Raw genomic sequence first — 16,989 nt, forward strand, 5'->3', positions numbered from 1 at the left:
CATGGGGCAGAAAACGGTCCTCTATATCTGACTGAAGGCAAAGACACTTTGTTTCTCAGGGATGTGTGCAGGCCAAAAACTTATTTCTCTGGAGGAGAGAGGGAGTCCACTTGTGCCCCGTATTCTGAATTACAATAAACAAGAAATCTACTACTCTTTCTCTCCAAACCCCTTCCTGGTACAGGTGCCATCAGAAACAGGTTTAAGAATACGGAGAAATCACTCCCTTCAAAGCCTAGGGCTGCAGAGCCTTAGAGCATTGGGAGTTCATGTACTGCTCTATTGACCCAGGGTGATATGGAATAAGGAAGCCCTGTTAGGCTTCTCCAGGGTGACAGGCTCCAGAGTCATATTTCTTGGAATCTGCAATGCTGAAGATTGCACTGAATGCTGTCTACTTGAAGAAATCCCTGGAAAAGCTTCCTGGGCACACCCTGGGCACACCCTGGAGGGTTTGGGCCCATCCTAAAGACACAGCCCACCCACGTTGTACCAGAAATCACTCCGCTGACTCCCCCAGAGAGTGCACGCAGGCTTCCTCCTACATGGCAGAACTCAGTCAACACTCGAGCATCCGTGGACCATTGAAAGCGGCCGCACCACTGGGAATTTCCATGGCTTTTCATCCCAGCTTCTAAGCGTGTAGATGTCTGGCCACAGGCTCCTTACCTTGTTCGGAAGGAGCCTCTAGGCTTGGAACCGGGGTGACATTCGGAGGTGCGACGGCAGTCCCTTCTGCGTCTGAGCATTGTGTCAGGTTGCAGTACTCCCACCTGACATTGGGATCCATGGTATAACAATAAGGGGCTGCCACAGGATCTGGATTCCTGCAGTAGTTCCTGATCAAGCCACTGGAAATTCCAAAACGATACATGTCACAAGAGGTGGGACACTATGCACGGGGACCCCACACCCTCTCTTTTGTGCGGCAACAAGGTCATTTCCTGGTGCCTTTCTAATATACCCATTAAAAGTACCATATGATTGCCACAAGCACAAATGGCTCTCAATCACTAATCCTCTCTGCACATTTCTCATACTTAAGAGATTATTACTATTTTTGTAAATCTAAAGGAGCAAACGCTTCCTAGAGACACTGAGATAATGCATACACGTGGCCAAAACATGATCAGACTATTCTCCTTCTACCTTCTGCCCAATCCATCTCTCTGGAATAACTGGTATAGATTTTGACGTCTGTATTGTGCCATTGTTTGATTCGCACACAAAAGTAGTATCTGTATCTGTCTAGTTCTGCGTATCTCTCTGTCGGTAGGGCTTCATATTCTAAAGTGGGAATTGCAACTAACATGTAGTTCTTCAGAGAAAACATGGCATCCAGAAGGACAGCCTTTCCAGGTCAACCTTCACATACTATGTACTCAAAAACGGACTGAAAAGGCTCTACGTTTCACATGGAAACGCAGTTGTGCAAATACTATTACGGTCTGTCATTCTCGTATCACGTGGGTCAAGTAGGTTTCTTTCTGCACACTTCTCAAAGCTGCCCTGGAAAATTTGCTCCCAGGCAGGATGCAGTATCTCTAGAATGGGTTCCTGGGCAGGACCTTCTCTCTTGCTCTCAATCTATCCTCTGCTGGCCGCAGCCACTCCGGGACTGAGGGAAAGCGGATGAGTTGAAAGAACAGTGGGACCCATGGCATCAAGGAAGACGGCAGGGTAGACTAAGAGATCTGAAGAGGTCGGACAGCTACGGAGGAGCAGAAACAATGAAGAAGGGGGCAAAGCAGGGGAGGACTTTGGGCTGCGGGGATCTTGAAGCATTCGCTCTTCCTTATGCCTCCCAAGAACTTGCTCCAACCTCTCAGTATCCTCACATTCATGACCTGTGGCTGCCTGAGAAAATGGGAAATGTATTCTGGGCCATGGGGATCCAACACTCTCTCTCTAGAGACTCTACAATTGTGACCTAGTCTCAACCTCAGACCCTCCATTCCAGGAAGCTGGTTCAATCAGCAACTGGATGTATAAGAGCCCGAGCTCTTGTAAGACTTCTTTTTCTTCCATGGCTTCCCTCTTTGGAATGCATGGAATATTCTTATTATAACATAAACCTCAGAGTTCAAAACTGCGATTGCTCTAGGATTTGCAATATCCCTTCGAACCCACACAGTAACCTTTTATTAATATTACATACCATCGTGCATGAGGTAAGAAACACAGTGGTACACTTCCAATTATTACCTGCATGATTTATGCTACCTGTTCAAACCTGTTACCTCTACATATGCTAAACTTAAACATAGTGCTATCATTCTGCTTCAAGCAGTCAACTCTCATTGAAAAAGACATAGAAATTTGATCAAGAAAATATTTTGCATTTACATCTATCTACATTTGCGAATTGCTGGATTCTACATTATGTGGGCTGCAGAAAGTTCCCTTCTTCTTCTATTCTTCTTCTATCTAATTCCTTTGGGTCACGTCTCTTGTTACATAAGGCTGCTGATTCCAAAGTCTGGCAGTTTCTGGTTGCTTTGTTTGGGGCAGTGCACAATATGCATTTATCCAACAGAGATCGTCATCAAGGCATTTTATTGCTGGATTCAGCATTCGCGGTGATCTCTTCTGGTTCAGATTATCATTTTAATAATATTCCCTGGCATCCGGCTTCCAGTGTTTCTGAGGTGAACGCATTAGCAATTTGTATCACTGTACTTCTAGGAAGACACAGCTCTTTTTCCTCCACTTTCTCCTGAGATGTTTTCTTCGTATTATGCCTGTGCCTTGTTACCTTCAAACTGTGATGTACAGAAGTACGACACACACGGTTTTTTTTTTTGTTTGTTTTTTTGTTTTTTGTTTCTGAAATTTCCTATTTGATCCCTAGAGGTTCATGAAACCGTGATTTTGTCAACGTTCTTCATAATTGAAGTTATCAACCATCCTTGATTCTGGCACTTGCTTCTACTCCAAACTCCCTTGCTCTATTCTGTGACTTGCTTCCCACATGCAATAAATCTTTTCATATTTTCCTACGTGTCTGTGAGGCTCGGTTGATTTCGTATTTCACTATTTCTCCAGGAGTGTCCTTGTGTGTGAGAGAAATTGTGAGATTTTTGTGAGTCCGTGTACGGGTGTGTTTTGTATTTGGGTGTGTTTTGCATTTGTGTGTGTGTGTGTGTAACTAGTTCTGTAGGTTCTGTAGAATTTGCTGTTTGGTTAATTTTTTCTTCTGAAATGTCTAACTTGATCAGGTGGCCATGCAGTAATTTTTTCATTTAAGACATACTTTTTTTATATTAGTTCTTTAATTTGATTTGGCTATTCTATACTGTTAATTTCTCTTGACATGATATCTGGTTTGTTTCATATTCATTTTTTTAAATATTTGAAATCGGTTGTCATAATGATATGTCAAATTTTCATGCAATTCTAATCATTTCTGTCATTTCTGAGCTTGTTTGTATGGCCTGATTTATTTCCTGGTTATGGATCACACGAAATGCTTTTCGACATGTAGTCAAAGTTTTAAATTTAGGACTCACTCTCGGGGTACCTCATAGCTGAGCCAATTGACTTTCTTGTTTACTTGTAAAGAGACTTGAGATTTCCTCTCACTGGCAGTTCATTGACTTGGAAACCGATTTGATGCTTGGACACTCGCTTTTCAGCTATGAAAGGGGTTGTCTGCAGCTGACTGTATTTCTCGGAATATCTTAATACCACTTTTAAATTATGGCTGTTCTGGAGTCTCCACGGAATTCGGCAATGTGTTCTGTGAGGACTCTCTCGTCTAGCTGGTAAGAACTCCGGTCTCCCACAGTGCTATGTGATCTCTGTCTTCTTTATTGAGCTTGCTGTTCTCTTGTAGCTGCTGTTCTCAGTAAATGTTCTTTGCCATACTTTCTTGTGGAACATTTTCTGTGCACATGCAGCGTCATGTCAGGCCAACAACTGGAGGAGACTTCTATGCGTATTTGTAGAGCTCCTTTCCTCCACAAACCAGGTCTTATTTCTGCAGACCTAGAAAGTTTTAGCTACCGGAATCATCCCAAACTCCAATCCCTCCGTTACCTTCAGCAAGATGGCTACAGTCTGCTTGGGCTCCATCTCCTTGCTACTCACTGCAGGAAGGCTATCCAGGAAGAAAGACAAGGCATCTATGGAGTTGAGCTCATCACTGCCCCTCTCTCAATACGCTAGGGCCTCTACCATTTCCTCTCCCACATGGAGAAACCATTTCTCCATGTCTTTTGTAGTCGCTGCTGGCCAAAAAATTGGCCCTGGGGTGCTCAGACCCAGGCTTCTGTCCATCTCCCCATCCCTTTTGCTTTTCAGCATCCGTCTCTTTTCAGCATCACTCTCATCTGCCTTCCTGCCTTGGCTCTTCTCTTGCTGCGAACCCGTATCCCTTCAGGCCACTGGTACTTAAGGCCGAGTGTTTCCCTCCCCCAGACGTAGAAAGAGATACATTTACCTGTCCATAAATAAGCACCTATCTTTCCTCATGAGCCCAGACAGAAAAGGCAAACACAACCTTCCCTTCAGGAATTGGAAGTCAGAATAACAGAATTCCAATTGGAAAGTCTTCATTGACCCTTAGTGGGTGTTGTGGAAGGGTAATCTAAGTGTTTGGTCGTTTGCCATTCTGACTTTCTTCATCATGTGATGTCCTCGCCTCCAGATGTCCCTTCTGCTCCATAAAACTAGGAGGAAGGAGAGGCAGCTTAACAGTTCTCTTCTCTCAGACCCGTAGCTCCAAGGCAATCATCCTGAGACATTTTGCTACGCCATCTGCGTCTGACACAAGTTGAGTTCGGAGAACTCAGCTTGAAGCACGTCTCTTCTAACAGAAACTTCAGTTGACCCTTTCTTCTCTTACGGTAAAGAACAAAGACATACCCATTTGGGTAGTTTTCCGGGGTCCGACTATGAGAGTGCGGTGTCATAGATGACCAAGCTTGGCAGGTTCTTCCTGTCACAGTGGTGAAGTATGTGCCTCGATAACTCTGTCCATTACCGTGGTAGCACTCCTGCACCCCAGGCCTTTGCTCAGTCGGTGCTGAAAGGAAAACAGAAGAAATCAAGCTGAGGATCTCTGAGAACAGAGATACATGTGAAGCCACTGATGACACAACCAGGAAGGAGTCTATGAGAATTACGACCGTACTCTTTTCCTTATCCGTAGACCGAGGGATGTGAGAAAACCAACCAACAAACCAACACCAAAGCAACAGATTCCTACCATTCTAGAACCGTAGTCAGTTCTTGGAAATATTTCACCTGCAACCTTAGAGAAACACAACAGATCAGACTGCTCTCCTCATTGGAAAGTGCGCTCACGAGCAACCACCTTTCTGGGAAACTCTACTGAATGGGGCAGGATCGAGCAAAGGGCACTGCATTTGGCAATGCGGGCTGCAGGTGGTAATCGGCTGTCGGGGACAGAGGCGGGGACAGGTATGTTTCCCTAGACCGTTGTTCATGAAAGCCAAGGCCTTTGGCTTCCGGGCCATGGGGCAGAAAACGGTCCTCTATATCTGACTGAAGGCAACGACACTTTGCTTCTCAGGGATGTGTGCAGGCCAAAAGCTTATTCCTTTGGAGGAGAGAGGGAATCCTCTCCTGCCCCGCATCCTGAATTGCAATAAAGGAGAAGTCTACTACTCTTTCTCTCCAGACCCCTCCCAGGTACAAGTGCCATCACAAAGAGGTTTAAGAACACTGAGAAATCACTCCCTTCAAAGCCTAGGGCTGCAGAGCCTTAGAGCATTGGGAGCTCATGTACTGCTCCACAGACCCAGGGCGATATGGAATTAAGGAAGCCCTGTTAGGTTTCTCCAGGGCGACAGGCTCCAGAGTCATATTTCTCGGAATCTGCAATGCGGAAGATTGCACCCAATGCTGTCTACTTGAAGCAATCCCTGGAAATGCTTCCTGGCTTGGAAAGAGTCACACACCTCAGAGCATGTCACAATAAAAATGTTGGCTAAGACACTGAGATAGTCCGTTTTACAACCAGGTGACTTGTGCAGGCAATCACCCTGGAGGGTTTGGGCCCATCCTAAAGACACAGCCCACCCACGTTGTACCAGAAATCACTCCGCTGACTCCCCCAGAGAGTGCACGCAGGCTTCCTCCTACATGGCAGAACTCAGTCAACACTCGAGCATCCGTGGACCATTGAAAGCGGCCGCACCACTGGGAATTTCCATGGCTTTTCATCCCAGCTTCTAAGCGTGTAGATGTCTGGCCACAGGCTCCTTACCTTGTTCGGAAGGAGCCTCTAGGCTTGGAACCGGGGTGACATTCGGAGGTGCGACGGCAGTCCCTTCTGCGTCTGAGCATTGTGTCAGGTTGCAGTACTCCCACCTGACATTGGGATCCATGGTATAACAATAAGGGGCTGCCACAGGATCTGGATTCCTGCAGTAGTTCCTGATCAAGCCACTGGAAATTCCAAAACGATACATGTCACAAGAGGTGGGACACTATGCACGGGGACGCCACACCCTCTCCTTTGTGCGGCAACATGGTCGTTCCTGGTGCCTTTCTAATATACCCATTAAAAGTACCATATGATTGCCACAAGCACGAATGGCTCTCAATCACTAATCCTCTCTGCACATTTCTCATACTTAAGAGATTATTACTATTTTTGTAAATCTAAAGGAGCAAACGCTTCCTAGAGACACTGAGATAATGCATACACGTGGCCAAAACATGATCAGACTATTCTCCTTCTACCTACCTTCTGCCCAATCCATCTCTCTGGAATAACTGGTACGCATTTTGACGCCTGTATTGTGCCATTGTTGATTCGCACACAAAAGTATCTGTATCTGTCTACTTCTGCGTATCTCTGTCGGTAGGGCTTCATATTCTAAAGTGGGAGTTGCAACTAACATGTAGTTCTTCCGAGAAAACATGGCATCCAGAAGGACAGCCTTTCCAGGTCAACCTTCCCATACTATGTACTCAAAACGGAGTGAAAAGGCTCTACGTTTCACATGGAAACGCGTTGTGCGAATACTACTACGGTCTGTCATTCTCGTATCACGTGGGTCAAGTAGGTTTCTTTCCGCACCACTTCTCAAAGCTGCCCTGGAAAAGTTGCTCCCAGGCAGGATGCAGTATCTCTAGAATGGGTTCCTGGGCAGGACCTTCTCTCTTGCTCTCAATCTATCCTCTGCTGGCCGCAGCCACTCCGGGACTGAGGGAAAGCGGATGAGTTGAAAGAACAGTGGGACCCATGGCATCAAGGAAGACGGCAGGGTAGACTAAGAGATCTGAAGAGGTCGGACAGCTACGGAGGAGCAGAAAGCAATGAAGAAGGGGGCAAAGCAGGGGAGGACTTTGGGCTGCGGGGATCTTGAAGCATTCGCTCTTCCTTATGCCTCCCAAGAACCTTGCTCCAACCTCTCAGTATCCTCACATTCATGACCTGTGGCTGCCTGAGAAAATGGGAAATGTATTCTGGGCCATGGGGATCCAACACTCTCTCTCTAGAGACTCTACAATTGTGACCTAGTCTCAACCTCAGACCCTCCATTCCAGGAAGCTGGTTCAATCAGCAACTGGGTGTATAAGAGCCCGAGCTCTTGTAAGACTTCTTTTTCTTCCTTGGCTTCCCTCTTTGGAATGCATGGAATATTCTTATTATAACATAAACCTCAGAGGTCAAAACTTTGCGATTGCTCTAGGATTTGCAATATCCCTTCGAACCCACACAGTAACCTTTTATTAATATTACATACCATCGTGCATGAGGTAAGACACAGTGGTACACTTCCAATTATTACCTGCATGATTTATGCTACCTGTTCAACCTGTTACCTCTACATATGCTAAACTTAGACATAGTGCTATCATTCTGCTTCAAGCAGTCAACTCTCATTGAAAAAGACATAGAAATTTGATCAAGAAAATTTTGCATTTACATCTATCTACATTTGCGAATTGCTGGATTCTACATTATGTGGGCTGCAGAAAGTTCCCTTCTTCTTCTATTCTTCTTCTATCTAATTCCTTCGGGTCACGTCTCTTGTTACATAAGGCTGCTCATTCCAAAGTCTGGCAGTTTCTGGTTGCTTTGTTTGGGGCAGTGAACAATATGCATTTATCCAACAGAGATCGTCATCAAGGCATTTTATTGCTGGATTCAGCATTCGCGGTGATCTCTTCTGGTTGCAGATTATCATTTTAATAATATTCCCTGGCATCCGGCTTCCAGTGTTTCTGAGGTGAACGCATTAGCAATTTGTATCACTGTACTTCTAGGAAGACACAGCTCTTTTTCCTCCACTTTCTCCTGAGATGTTTCTTCGTATTATGCCTGTGCCTTGTTACCTTCAAACTGTGATGTACAGAAGTACGACACACACGGTTTTTTCTGTTTGTTTGTTTGTTTGTTTGTTTCTGAAATTTCCTATTTGATCCCTAGAGGTTCATGAAACCGTGATTTTGTCAACGTTCTTCATAATTGAAAAGTTATCAACCATCCTTGATTCTGGCACTTGCTTCTACTCCAAACTCCCTTGCTCTATTCTGTGACTTGCTTCCCACATGCAATAAATCTTTTCATATTTTCCTACGTGTCTGTGAGGCTCGGTTGATTTCGTATTTCACTATTTCTCCAGGAGTGTCCTTGTGTGTGAGAGAAATTGTGAGATTTTGCGTGAGTCCGTGTACGGGTGTGTTTTGAATTTGGTGTGTGTGTGTGTGTGTGTGTAACTAGTTCTGTAGGTTCTGTAGAATTTGCTGTTTGGTTAATTTTTTCTTCTGAAATGTCTAACTTGATCAGGTGGCCATGCAGTAATTTATTCATTTAAGACATACTGTTTTTATATTAGTTCTTTAATTTGATTTGGCTATTCTATACTGTTAATTTCTCTTGACATGACATCTGGTTTGTTTCATATTCATTTGTTTAAATATTTGAAATCGGTTGTCATAATGATATGTCAAATTTTCACGCAATTCTAATCATTTCTGTCATTTCTGAGCTTGTTTGTATGGCCTGATTTATTTCCTGGTTATGGATCACACGAAATGCTTTCCGACATGTAGTCAAAGTTTAAATTTAGGACTCACTCTCGGGGTACCTCATAGCTGAGCCAATTGACTTTCTTGTTTACTTGTAAAGAGACTTGAGATTTCCTCTCACTGGCAGTTCATTGACTTGGAAACCGATTTGATGCTTGGACACTCGCTTTTCAGCTATGAAAGGGGTTGTCTGCAGCTGACTGTATTCTCGGAATATCTTAATACCACTTTTAAATTATGGCTGTTCTGGGGTCTCCACGGAAATTCGCAACGTGTTCTGTGAGGACTCTCCCGTCTAGCTGGTAAGAACTCCAGTCTCCCACAGTGCTATGTGATCTCTGTCTTCTTTATTGAGCTTGCTGTTCTCTTGTAGCTGCTGTTCCTCAGTAAATGTTCTTTGCCATACTTTCTTGTGGAACCATTTTCTGTGCACATGCAGCGTCATGTCAGGCCAACAACTGGAGGAGACTTCTATGCGTATTTGTAGAGCTCCTTTCCTCCACAAACCAGGTCTTATTTCTGCCAGACCTAGAAAGTTTTAGCTACCGGAATCATCCCAAACTCCAATCCCTCCGTTACCTTCAGCAAGATGGCTACAGTCTGCTTGGGCTCCATCTCCTTGCTACTCACTGCAGGAAGGCTATCCAGGAAGAAAGACAAGGCATCTATGGAGTTGAGCTCATCACTGCCCCTCTCTCAATACGCTAGGGCCTCTACCATTTCCTCTCCCACATGGAGAAACCATTTCTCCATGTCTTTTGTAGTCGCTGCTGGCCAAAAAATTGGCCCTGGGGTGCTCAGACCCAGGCTTCTGTCCATCTCCCCATCCCTTTTGCTTTTCAGCATCCGTCTCTTTTCAGCATCACTCTCATCTGCCTTCCTGCCTTGGCTCTTCTCTTGCTGCAAACCCGTATCCCTTCAGGCCACTGGTACTTAAGGCCGAGTGTTTCCCTCCCCCATTGGAGTTTACACAGACGTAGAAAGAGATACATTTACCTGTCCATAAATAAGCACCTATCTTTCCTCATGAGCCCAGACAGAAAAGGCAAACACAACCTTCCCTTCAGGAATTGGAAGTCAGAATAACAGAATTCCAATTGGAAAGTCTTCATTGACCCTTAGTGGGTGTTGTGGAAGGGTAATCTAAGTGTTTGGTCGTTTGCCATTCTGACTTTCTTCATCATGTGATGTCCTCGCCTCCAGATGTCCCTTCTGCTCCATAAAACTAGGAGGAAGGAGAGGCAGCTTAACAGTTCTCTTCTCTCAGACCCGTAGCTCCAAGGCAATCATCCTGAGACATTTTGCTACGCCATCTGCGTCTGACACAAGTTGAGTTCGGAGAACTCAGCTTGAAGCACGTCTCTTCTAACAGAAACTTCAGTTGACCCTTTCTTCTCTTACGGTAAAGAACAAAGACATACCCATTTGGGTAGTTTTCCGGGGTCCGACTATGAGAGTGCGGTGTCATAGATGACCAAGCTTGGCAGGTTCTTCCTGTCACAGTGGTGAAGTATGTGCCTCGATAACTCTGTCCATTACCGTGGTAGCACTCCTGCACCCCAGGCCTTTGCTCAGTCGGTGCTGAAAGGAAAACAGAAGAAATCAAGCTGAGGATCTCTGAGAACAGAGATACATGTGAAGCCACTGATGACACAACCAGGAAGGAGTCTATGAGAATTACGACCGTACTCTTTTTTCCTTATCCGTAGACCGAGGGATGTGAGAAAACCAACCAACAAACCAACACCAAAGCAACAGATTCCTACCATTCTAGAACCGTAGTCAGTTCTTGGAAATATTTCACCTGCAACCTTAGAGAAACACAACAGATCAGACTGCTCTCCTCATTGGAAAGTGCGCTCACGAGCAACCACCTTTCTGGGAAACTCTACTGAATGGGGCAGGATCGAGCAAAGGGCACTGCATTTGGCAATGCGGGCTGCAGGTGGTAATCGGCTGTCGGGGACAGAGGCGGGGACAGGTATGTTTCCCTAGACCGTTGTTCATGAAAGCCAAGGCCTTTGGCTTCCGGGCCATGGGGCAGAAAACGGTCCTCTATATCTGACTGAAGGCAACGACACTTTGCTTCTCAGGGATGTGTGCAGGCCAAAAGCTTATTCCTTTGGAGGAGAGAGGGAATCCTCTCCTGCCCCGCATCCTGAATTGCAATAAAGGAGAAGTCTACTACTCTTTCTCTCCAGACCCCTCCCAGGTACAAGTGCCATCACAAAGAGGTTTAAGAACACTGAGAAATCACTCCCTTCAAAGCCTAGGGCTGCAGAGCCTTAGAGCATTGGGAGCTCATGTACTGCTCCACAGACCCAGGGCGATATGGAATTAAGGAAGCCCTGTTAGGTTTCTCCAGGGCGACAGGCTCCAGAGTCATATTTCTCGGAATCTGCAATGCGGAAGATTGCACCCAATGCTGTCTACTTGAAGCAATCCCTGGAAATGCTTCCTGGCTTGGAAAGAGTCACACACCTCAGAGCATGTCACAATAAAAATGTTGGCTAAGACACTGAGATAGTCCGTTTTACAACCAGGTGACTTGTGCAGGCAATCACCCTGGAGGGTTTGGGCCCATCCTAAAGACACAGCCCACCCACGTTGTACCAGAAATCACTCCGCTGACTCCCCCAGAGAGTGCACGCAGGCTTCCTCCTACATGGCAGAACTCAGTCAACACTCGAGCATCCGTGGACCATTGAAAGCGGCCGCACCACTGGGAATTTCCATGGCTTTTCATCCCAGCTTCTAAGCGTGTAGATGTCTGGCCACAGGCTCCTTACCTTGTTCGGAAGGAGCCTCTAGGCTTGGAACCGGGGTGACATTCGGAGGTGCGACGGCAGTCCCTTCTGCGTCTGAGCATTGTGTCAGGTTGCAGTACTCCCACCTGACATTGGGATCCATCGTATAACAATAAGGGGCTGCCACAGGATCTGGATTCCTGCAGTAGTTCCTGATCAAGCCACTGGAAATTCCAAAACGATACATGTCACAAGAGGTGGGACACTATGCAGGGGACCCCACACCCTCTCCTTTGTGCGGCAACAAGGTCATTTCCTGGTGCCTTTCTAATATACCCATTAAAAGTACCATATGATTGCCACAAGCACGAATGGCTCTCAATCACTAATCCTCTCTGCACATTTCTCATACTTAATAGATTATTACTATTTTTGTAAATCTAAAGGAGCAGCAAACGCTTCCTAGAGACACTGAGATAATGCATACACGTGGCCAAAACATGATCAGACTATTCTCCTTCTACCTTCTGCCCAATCCATCTCTCTGGAATAACTGGTATGCATTTTGACGCCTGTATTGTGCCATTGTTGATTCGCACACAAAAGTATCTGTATCTGTCTAGTTCTGCGTATCTCTGTCGGTAGGGCTTCATATTCTAAAGTGGGAATTGCAACTAACATGTAGTTCTTCCGAGAAAACATGGCATCCAGAAGGACAGCCTTTCCAGGTCAACCTTTCACATACTATGTACTCAAAACGGAGTGAAAAGGCTCTACGTTTCACATGGAAACGCATTGTGCAAAAATACTATTACTGTCTGTCATTCTCATATCACGTGGGTCAAGTAGGTTTCTTTCCGCACAACTTCTCAAAGCTGCCCTGGAAAATTTGCTCCCAGGCAGGATGCAGTATCTCTAGAATGGGTTCCTGGGCAGGACCTTCTCTCTTGCTCTCAATCTATCCTCTGCTGGCCGCAGCCACTCCGGGACTGAGGGAAAGCGGATGAGTTGAAAGAACAGTGGGACCCATGGCATCAAGGAAGACGGCAGGGTAGACTAAGAGATCTGAAGAGGTCGGACAGCTACGGAGGAGCAGAAAGCAATGAAGAAGGGGGCAAAGCAGGGGAGGAGTTTGGGCTGCGGGGATCTTGAAGCATTCGCTCTTCCTTATGCCTCCCAAGAACGTTGCTCCAACCTCTCAGTATCCTCACATTCATGACCTGTGGCTGCCTGAGAAAATGGGAAATGTATTCTGGGCCATGGGGATCCAACACTCTCTCTCTAGAGACTCTACAATTGTGACCTAGTCTCAACCTCAGACCCTCCATTCCAGGAAGCTGGTTCAATCAGCAACTGGATGTATAAGAGCCCGAGCTCTTGAAAGACTTCTTTTTCTTCCTTGGCTTCCCTCTTTGGAATGCATGGAATATTCTTATTATAACATAAACCTCAGAGTTCAAAACTTTGTGATTGTTCTAGGATTTGCAATATCCCTTTGAACCCACACAGTAACCTTTTATTAATATTACATACCATCGTGCATGAGGTAAGACACAGTGGTACACTTCCAATTATTACCTGCATGATTTATGCTACCTGTTCAACCTGTTACCTCTACATATGCTAAACTTAGACATAGTGCTATCATTCTGCTTCAAGCAGTCAACTCTCATTGAAAAAGACATAGAAATTTGATCAAGAAAATTTTGCATTTACATCTATCTACATTTGCGAATTGCTGGATTCTACATTATGTGGGCTGCAGAAAGTTCCCTTCTTCTTCTATTCTTCTTCTATCTAATTCCTTCGGGTCACGTCTCTTGTTACATAAGGCTGCTCATTCCAAAGTCTGGCAGTTTCTGGTTTCTTTGTTTGGGGCAGTGCACAATATGCATTTATCCAAACAGAGATCGTCATCAAGGCATTTTATTGCTGGATTCAGCATTTCGCGGTGATCTCTTCTGGTTCCAGATTATCATTTTAATAATATTCCCTGGCATCCGGCTTCCAGTGTTTCTGAGGTGAACGCATTAGCAATTTGTATCACTGTACTTCTAGGAAGACACAGCTCTTTTTCCTCCACTTTCTCCTGAGATGTTTCTTCGTATTATGCCTGTGCCTTGTTACCTTCAAACTGTGATGTACAGAAGTACGACACACACGGTTTTTTCTGTTTGTTTGTTTGTTTGTTTGTTTGTTTCTGAAATTTCCTATTTGATCCCTAGAGGTTCATGAAACCGTGATTTTGTCAACGTTCTTCATAATTGAAAAGTTATCAACCATCCTTGATTCCGGTACTTGCTTCTACTCCAAACTCCCTTGCTCTTTTCTGTGACTTGCTTCCCACATGCAATAAATCTTTTCATATTTTCCTACATGTCTGTGAGGCTCGGTTGATTTCGTATTTCACTATTTCTTCAGGAGTGTCCTTGTGTGTGAGAGAGAAATTGTGAGATTTTGCGTGAGTCCGTGTACGGGGTGTGTTTTGAATTTGGGTGTGTGTGTGTGTGTGTAACTAGTTCTGTAGGTTCTGTAGAATTGTTTGTTTGGTTAATTTTTTCTTCTGAAATGTCCTAACTTGATCAGGTGGCCATGCAGTAATTTATTCATTTAAGACATACTGTTTTTATATTAGTTCTTTAATTTGATTTGGCTATTCTATACTGTTATTTTCTCTTGACATGATATCTGGTTTGTTTCATATTCATTTTTTAAATATTTGAAATCGGTTGTCATAATGATATGTCAAATTTTCATGCAATTCTAATCATTTCTGTCATTTCTGAGCTTGTTTGTATGGCCTGATTTATTTCCTGGTTATGGATCACACGAAATGCTTTCCGACATGTAGTCAAAGTTTAAATTTAGGACTCACTCTCGGGATACCTCATAGCTGAGCCAATTGACTTTCTTGTTTACTTGTAAAGAGACTTGAGATTTCCTCTCACTGGCAGTTCATTGACTTGGAAACCGATTTGATGCTTGGACACTCGCTTTTCAGCTATGAAAGGGGTTGTCTGCAGCTGCCTGATTTCTCGGAATATCTTAATACCACTTTTAAATTATGGCTGTTCTGGGGTCTCCACGGAATTGGCAACGTGTTCTGTGAGGACTCTCCGTCTAGCTGGTAAGAACTCCAGTCTCCCACAGTGCTATGTGATCTCTGTCTTCTTTATTGAGCTTGCTGTTCTCTTGTAGTTGCTGTTTCTCAGTAAATGTTCTTTGCCATACTTTCTTGTGGAACCATTTTCTGTGCACATGCAGCGTCATGTCAGGCCAACAACTGGAGGAGACTTCTATGCGTATTTGTAGAGCTCCTTTCCTCCACAAACCAGGTCTTATTTCTGCAGACCTAGAAAGTTTTAGCTACCAGAATCATCCCAAACTCCAATCCCTCCGTTACCTTCAGCAAGATGGCTACAGTCTGCTTGGGCTCCATCTCCTTGCTGCTAGTCAGTGCAGGAAGGTATCCAGGAAGAAAGCCAAGGCATCTATGGAGTTGAGCTCATCATTGCCCCTCTCTCAATTCTCTAGGGTCCTCTACCATCTCCTGTCCCACATGGAGAAACCATTTTTCCATGTCTTTTGTAGTCGCTGCTGGCCAAAAAATTGGCCCTGGGGTGCTCAGACCCAGGCTTCTGTCCATCTCTACCCATCCCTTTTGCTTTTCAGCATCCGTCTCTTTTGCTCACTCTCATCTGCCTTCCTGCCTTGGCTCTTCTCTTGCTGCGAACCCGTATCCCTTCAGGCCACTGGTACTTAAGGCCGAGTGTTTCCCTCCCCCAGACGTAGAAAGAGATACATTTACCTGTCCATAAATAAGCACCTATCTTTCCTCATGAGCCCAGACAGAAAAGGCAAACACAACCTTCCCTTCAGGAATTGGAAGTCAGAATAACAGAATTCCAATTGGAAAGTCTTCATTGACCCTTAGTGGGTGTTGTGGAAGGGTAATCTAAGTGTTTGGTCGTTTGCCATTCTGACTTTCTTCATCATGTGATGTCCTCGCCTCCAGATGTCCCTTCTGCTCCATAAAACTAGGAGGAAGGAGAGGCAGCTTAACAGTTCTCTTCTCTCAGACCCGTAGCTCCAAGGCAATCATCCTGAGACATTTTGCTACGCCATCTGCGTCTGACACAAGTTGAGTTCGGAGAACTCAGCTTGAAGCACGTCTCTTCTAACAGAAACTTCAGTTGACCCTTTCTTCCCTTACGGTAAAGAACAAAGACATACCCATTTGGGTAGTTTTCCGGGGTCCGACTATGAGAGTGCGGTGTCATAGATGACCAAGCTTGGCAGGTTCTTCCTGTCACAGTGGTGAAGTATGTGCCTCGATAACTCTGTCCATTACCGTGGTAGCACTCCTGCACCCCAGGCCTTTGCTCAGTCGGTGCTGAAAGGAAAACAGAAGAAATCAAGCTGAGGATCTCTGAGAACAGAGATACATGTGAAGCCACTGATGACACAACCAGGAAGGAGTCTATGAGAATTACGACCGTACTCTTTTCCTTATCCGTAGACCGAGGGATGTGAGAAAACCAACCAACAAACCAACACCAAAGCAACAGATTCCTACCATTCTAGAACCGTAGTCAGTTCTTGGAAATATTTCACCTGAAACCTTAGAGAAACACAACAGATCAGACTGCTCTCCTCATTGGAAAGTGCGCTCACGAGCAACCACCTTTCTGGGAAACTCTACTGAATGGGGAAGATAGGGCAAGATCGAGCAAAGGGCACTGCATTTGGCAATGCGGGCTGCAGGTGGTAATCGGCTGTCGGGGACAGAGGCGGGGGACAGGTATGTTTCCCTAGACCGTTGTTCATGAAAGCCAAGGCCTTTGGCTTCCGGGCCATGGGGCAGAAAACGGTCCTCTATATCTGACTGAAGGCAACGACACTTTGCTTCTCAGGGATGTGTGCAGGCCAAAAGCTTATTCCTTTGGAGGAGAGAGGGAATCCTCTCGTGCCCCGCATCCTGAATTGCAATAAAGGAGAAAGTCTACTACTCTTTCTCTCCAGACCCCTCCCAGGTACAAGTGCCATCACAAAGAGGTTTAAGAACACGGAGAAATCACTCCCTTCAAAGCCTAGGGCTGCAGAGCCTTAGAGCATTGGGAGCTCATGTACTGCTCCACAGACCCAGGGCGATATGGAATTAAGGAAGCCCTGTTAGGTTTCTCCAGGGCGACAGGCTCCAGAGTCATATTTCTCGGAATCTGCAATGCGGAAG

The 16,989-nt window shown here is 45.3% G+C and overlaps 1 protein-coding gene across 15 annotated transcripts in view; it reads right to left on the minus strand.

The window, feature by feature from the left end:
* Window positions 1-16,989, minus strand: part of LPA (lipoprotein(a)) — a 161,158-nt gene that overhangs the window by 89,009 nt on the left and 55,160 nt on the right. For 7 of the 15 annotated variants that reach the window (XM_050789205.1, XM_050789202.1, XM_050789206.1 and 4 more), the window contains 6 exons: window positions 15,990-16,149; window positions 11,799-11,980; window positions 10,431-10,590; window positions 6,233-6,414; window positions 4,867-5,026; window positions 670-851 (listed from right to left, as the gene is read on the minus strand). In XM_050789205.1, the coding sequence (XP_050645162.1) occupies window positions 670-851; window positions 4,867-5,026; window positions 6,233-6,414; window positions 10,431-10,590; window positions 11,799-11,980; window positions 15,990-16,149 (1,026 nt within the window). The remainder of the gene's footprint in view (window positions 1-669; window positions 852-4,866; window positions 5,027-6,232; window positions 6,415-10,430; window positions 10,591-11,798; window positions 11,981-15,989; window positions 16,150-16,989) is intronic. The other 8 variants (XM_050789208.1, XM_050789204.1, XM_050789203.1 and 5 more) reach the window with 6 other exon arrangements.

The sequence above is a fragment of the Macaca thibetana genome, chromosome 4, assembly GCF_024542745.1.
Source record: "Macaca thibetana thibetana isolate TM-01 chromosome 4, ASM2454274v1, whole genome shotgun sequence".
Classification (NCBI taxonomy): Eukaryota; Metazoa; Chordata; class Mammalia; order Primates; family Cercopithecidae; genus Macaca; species Macaca thibetana.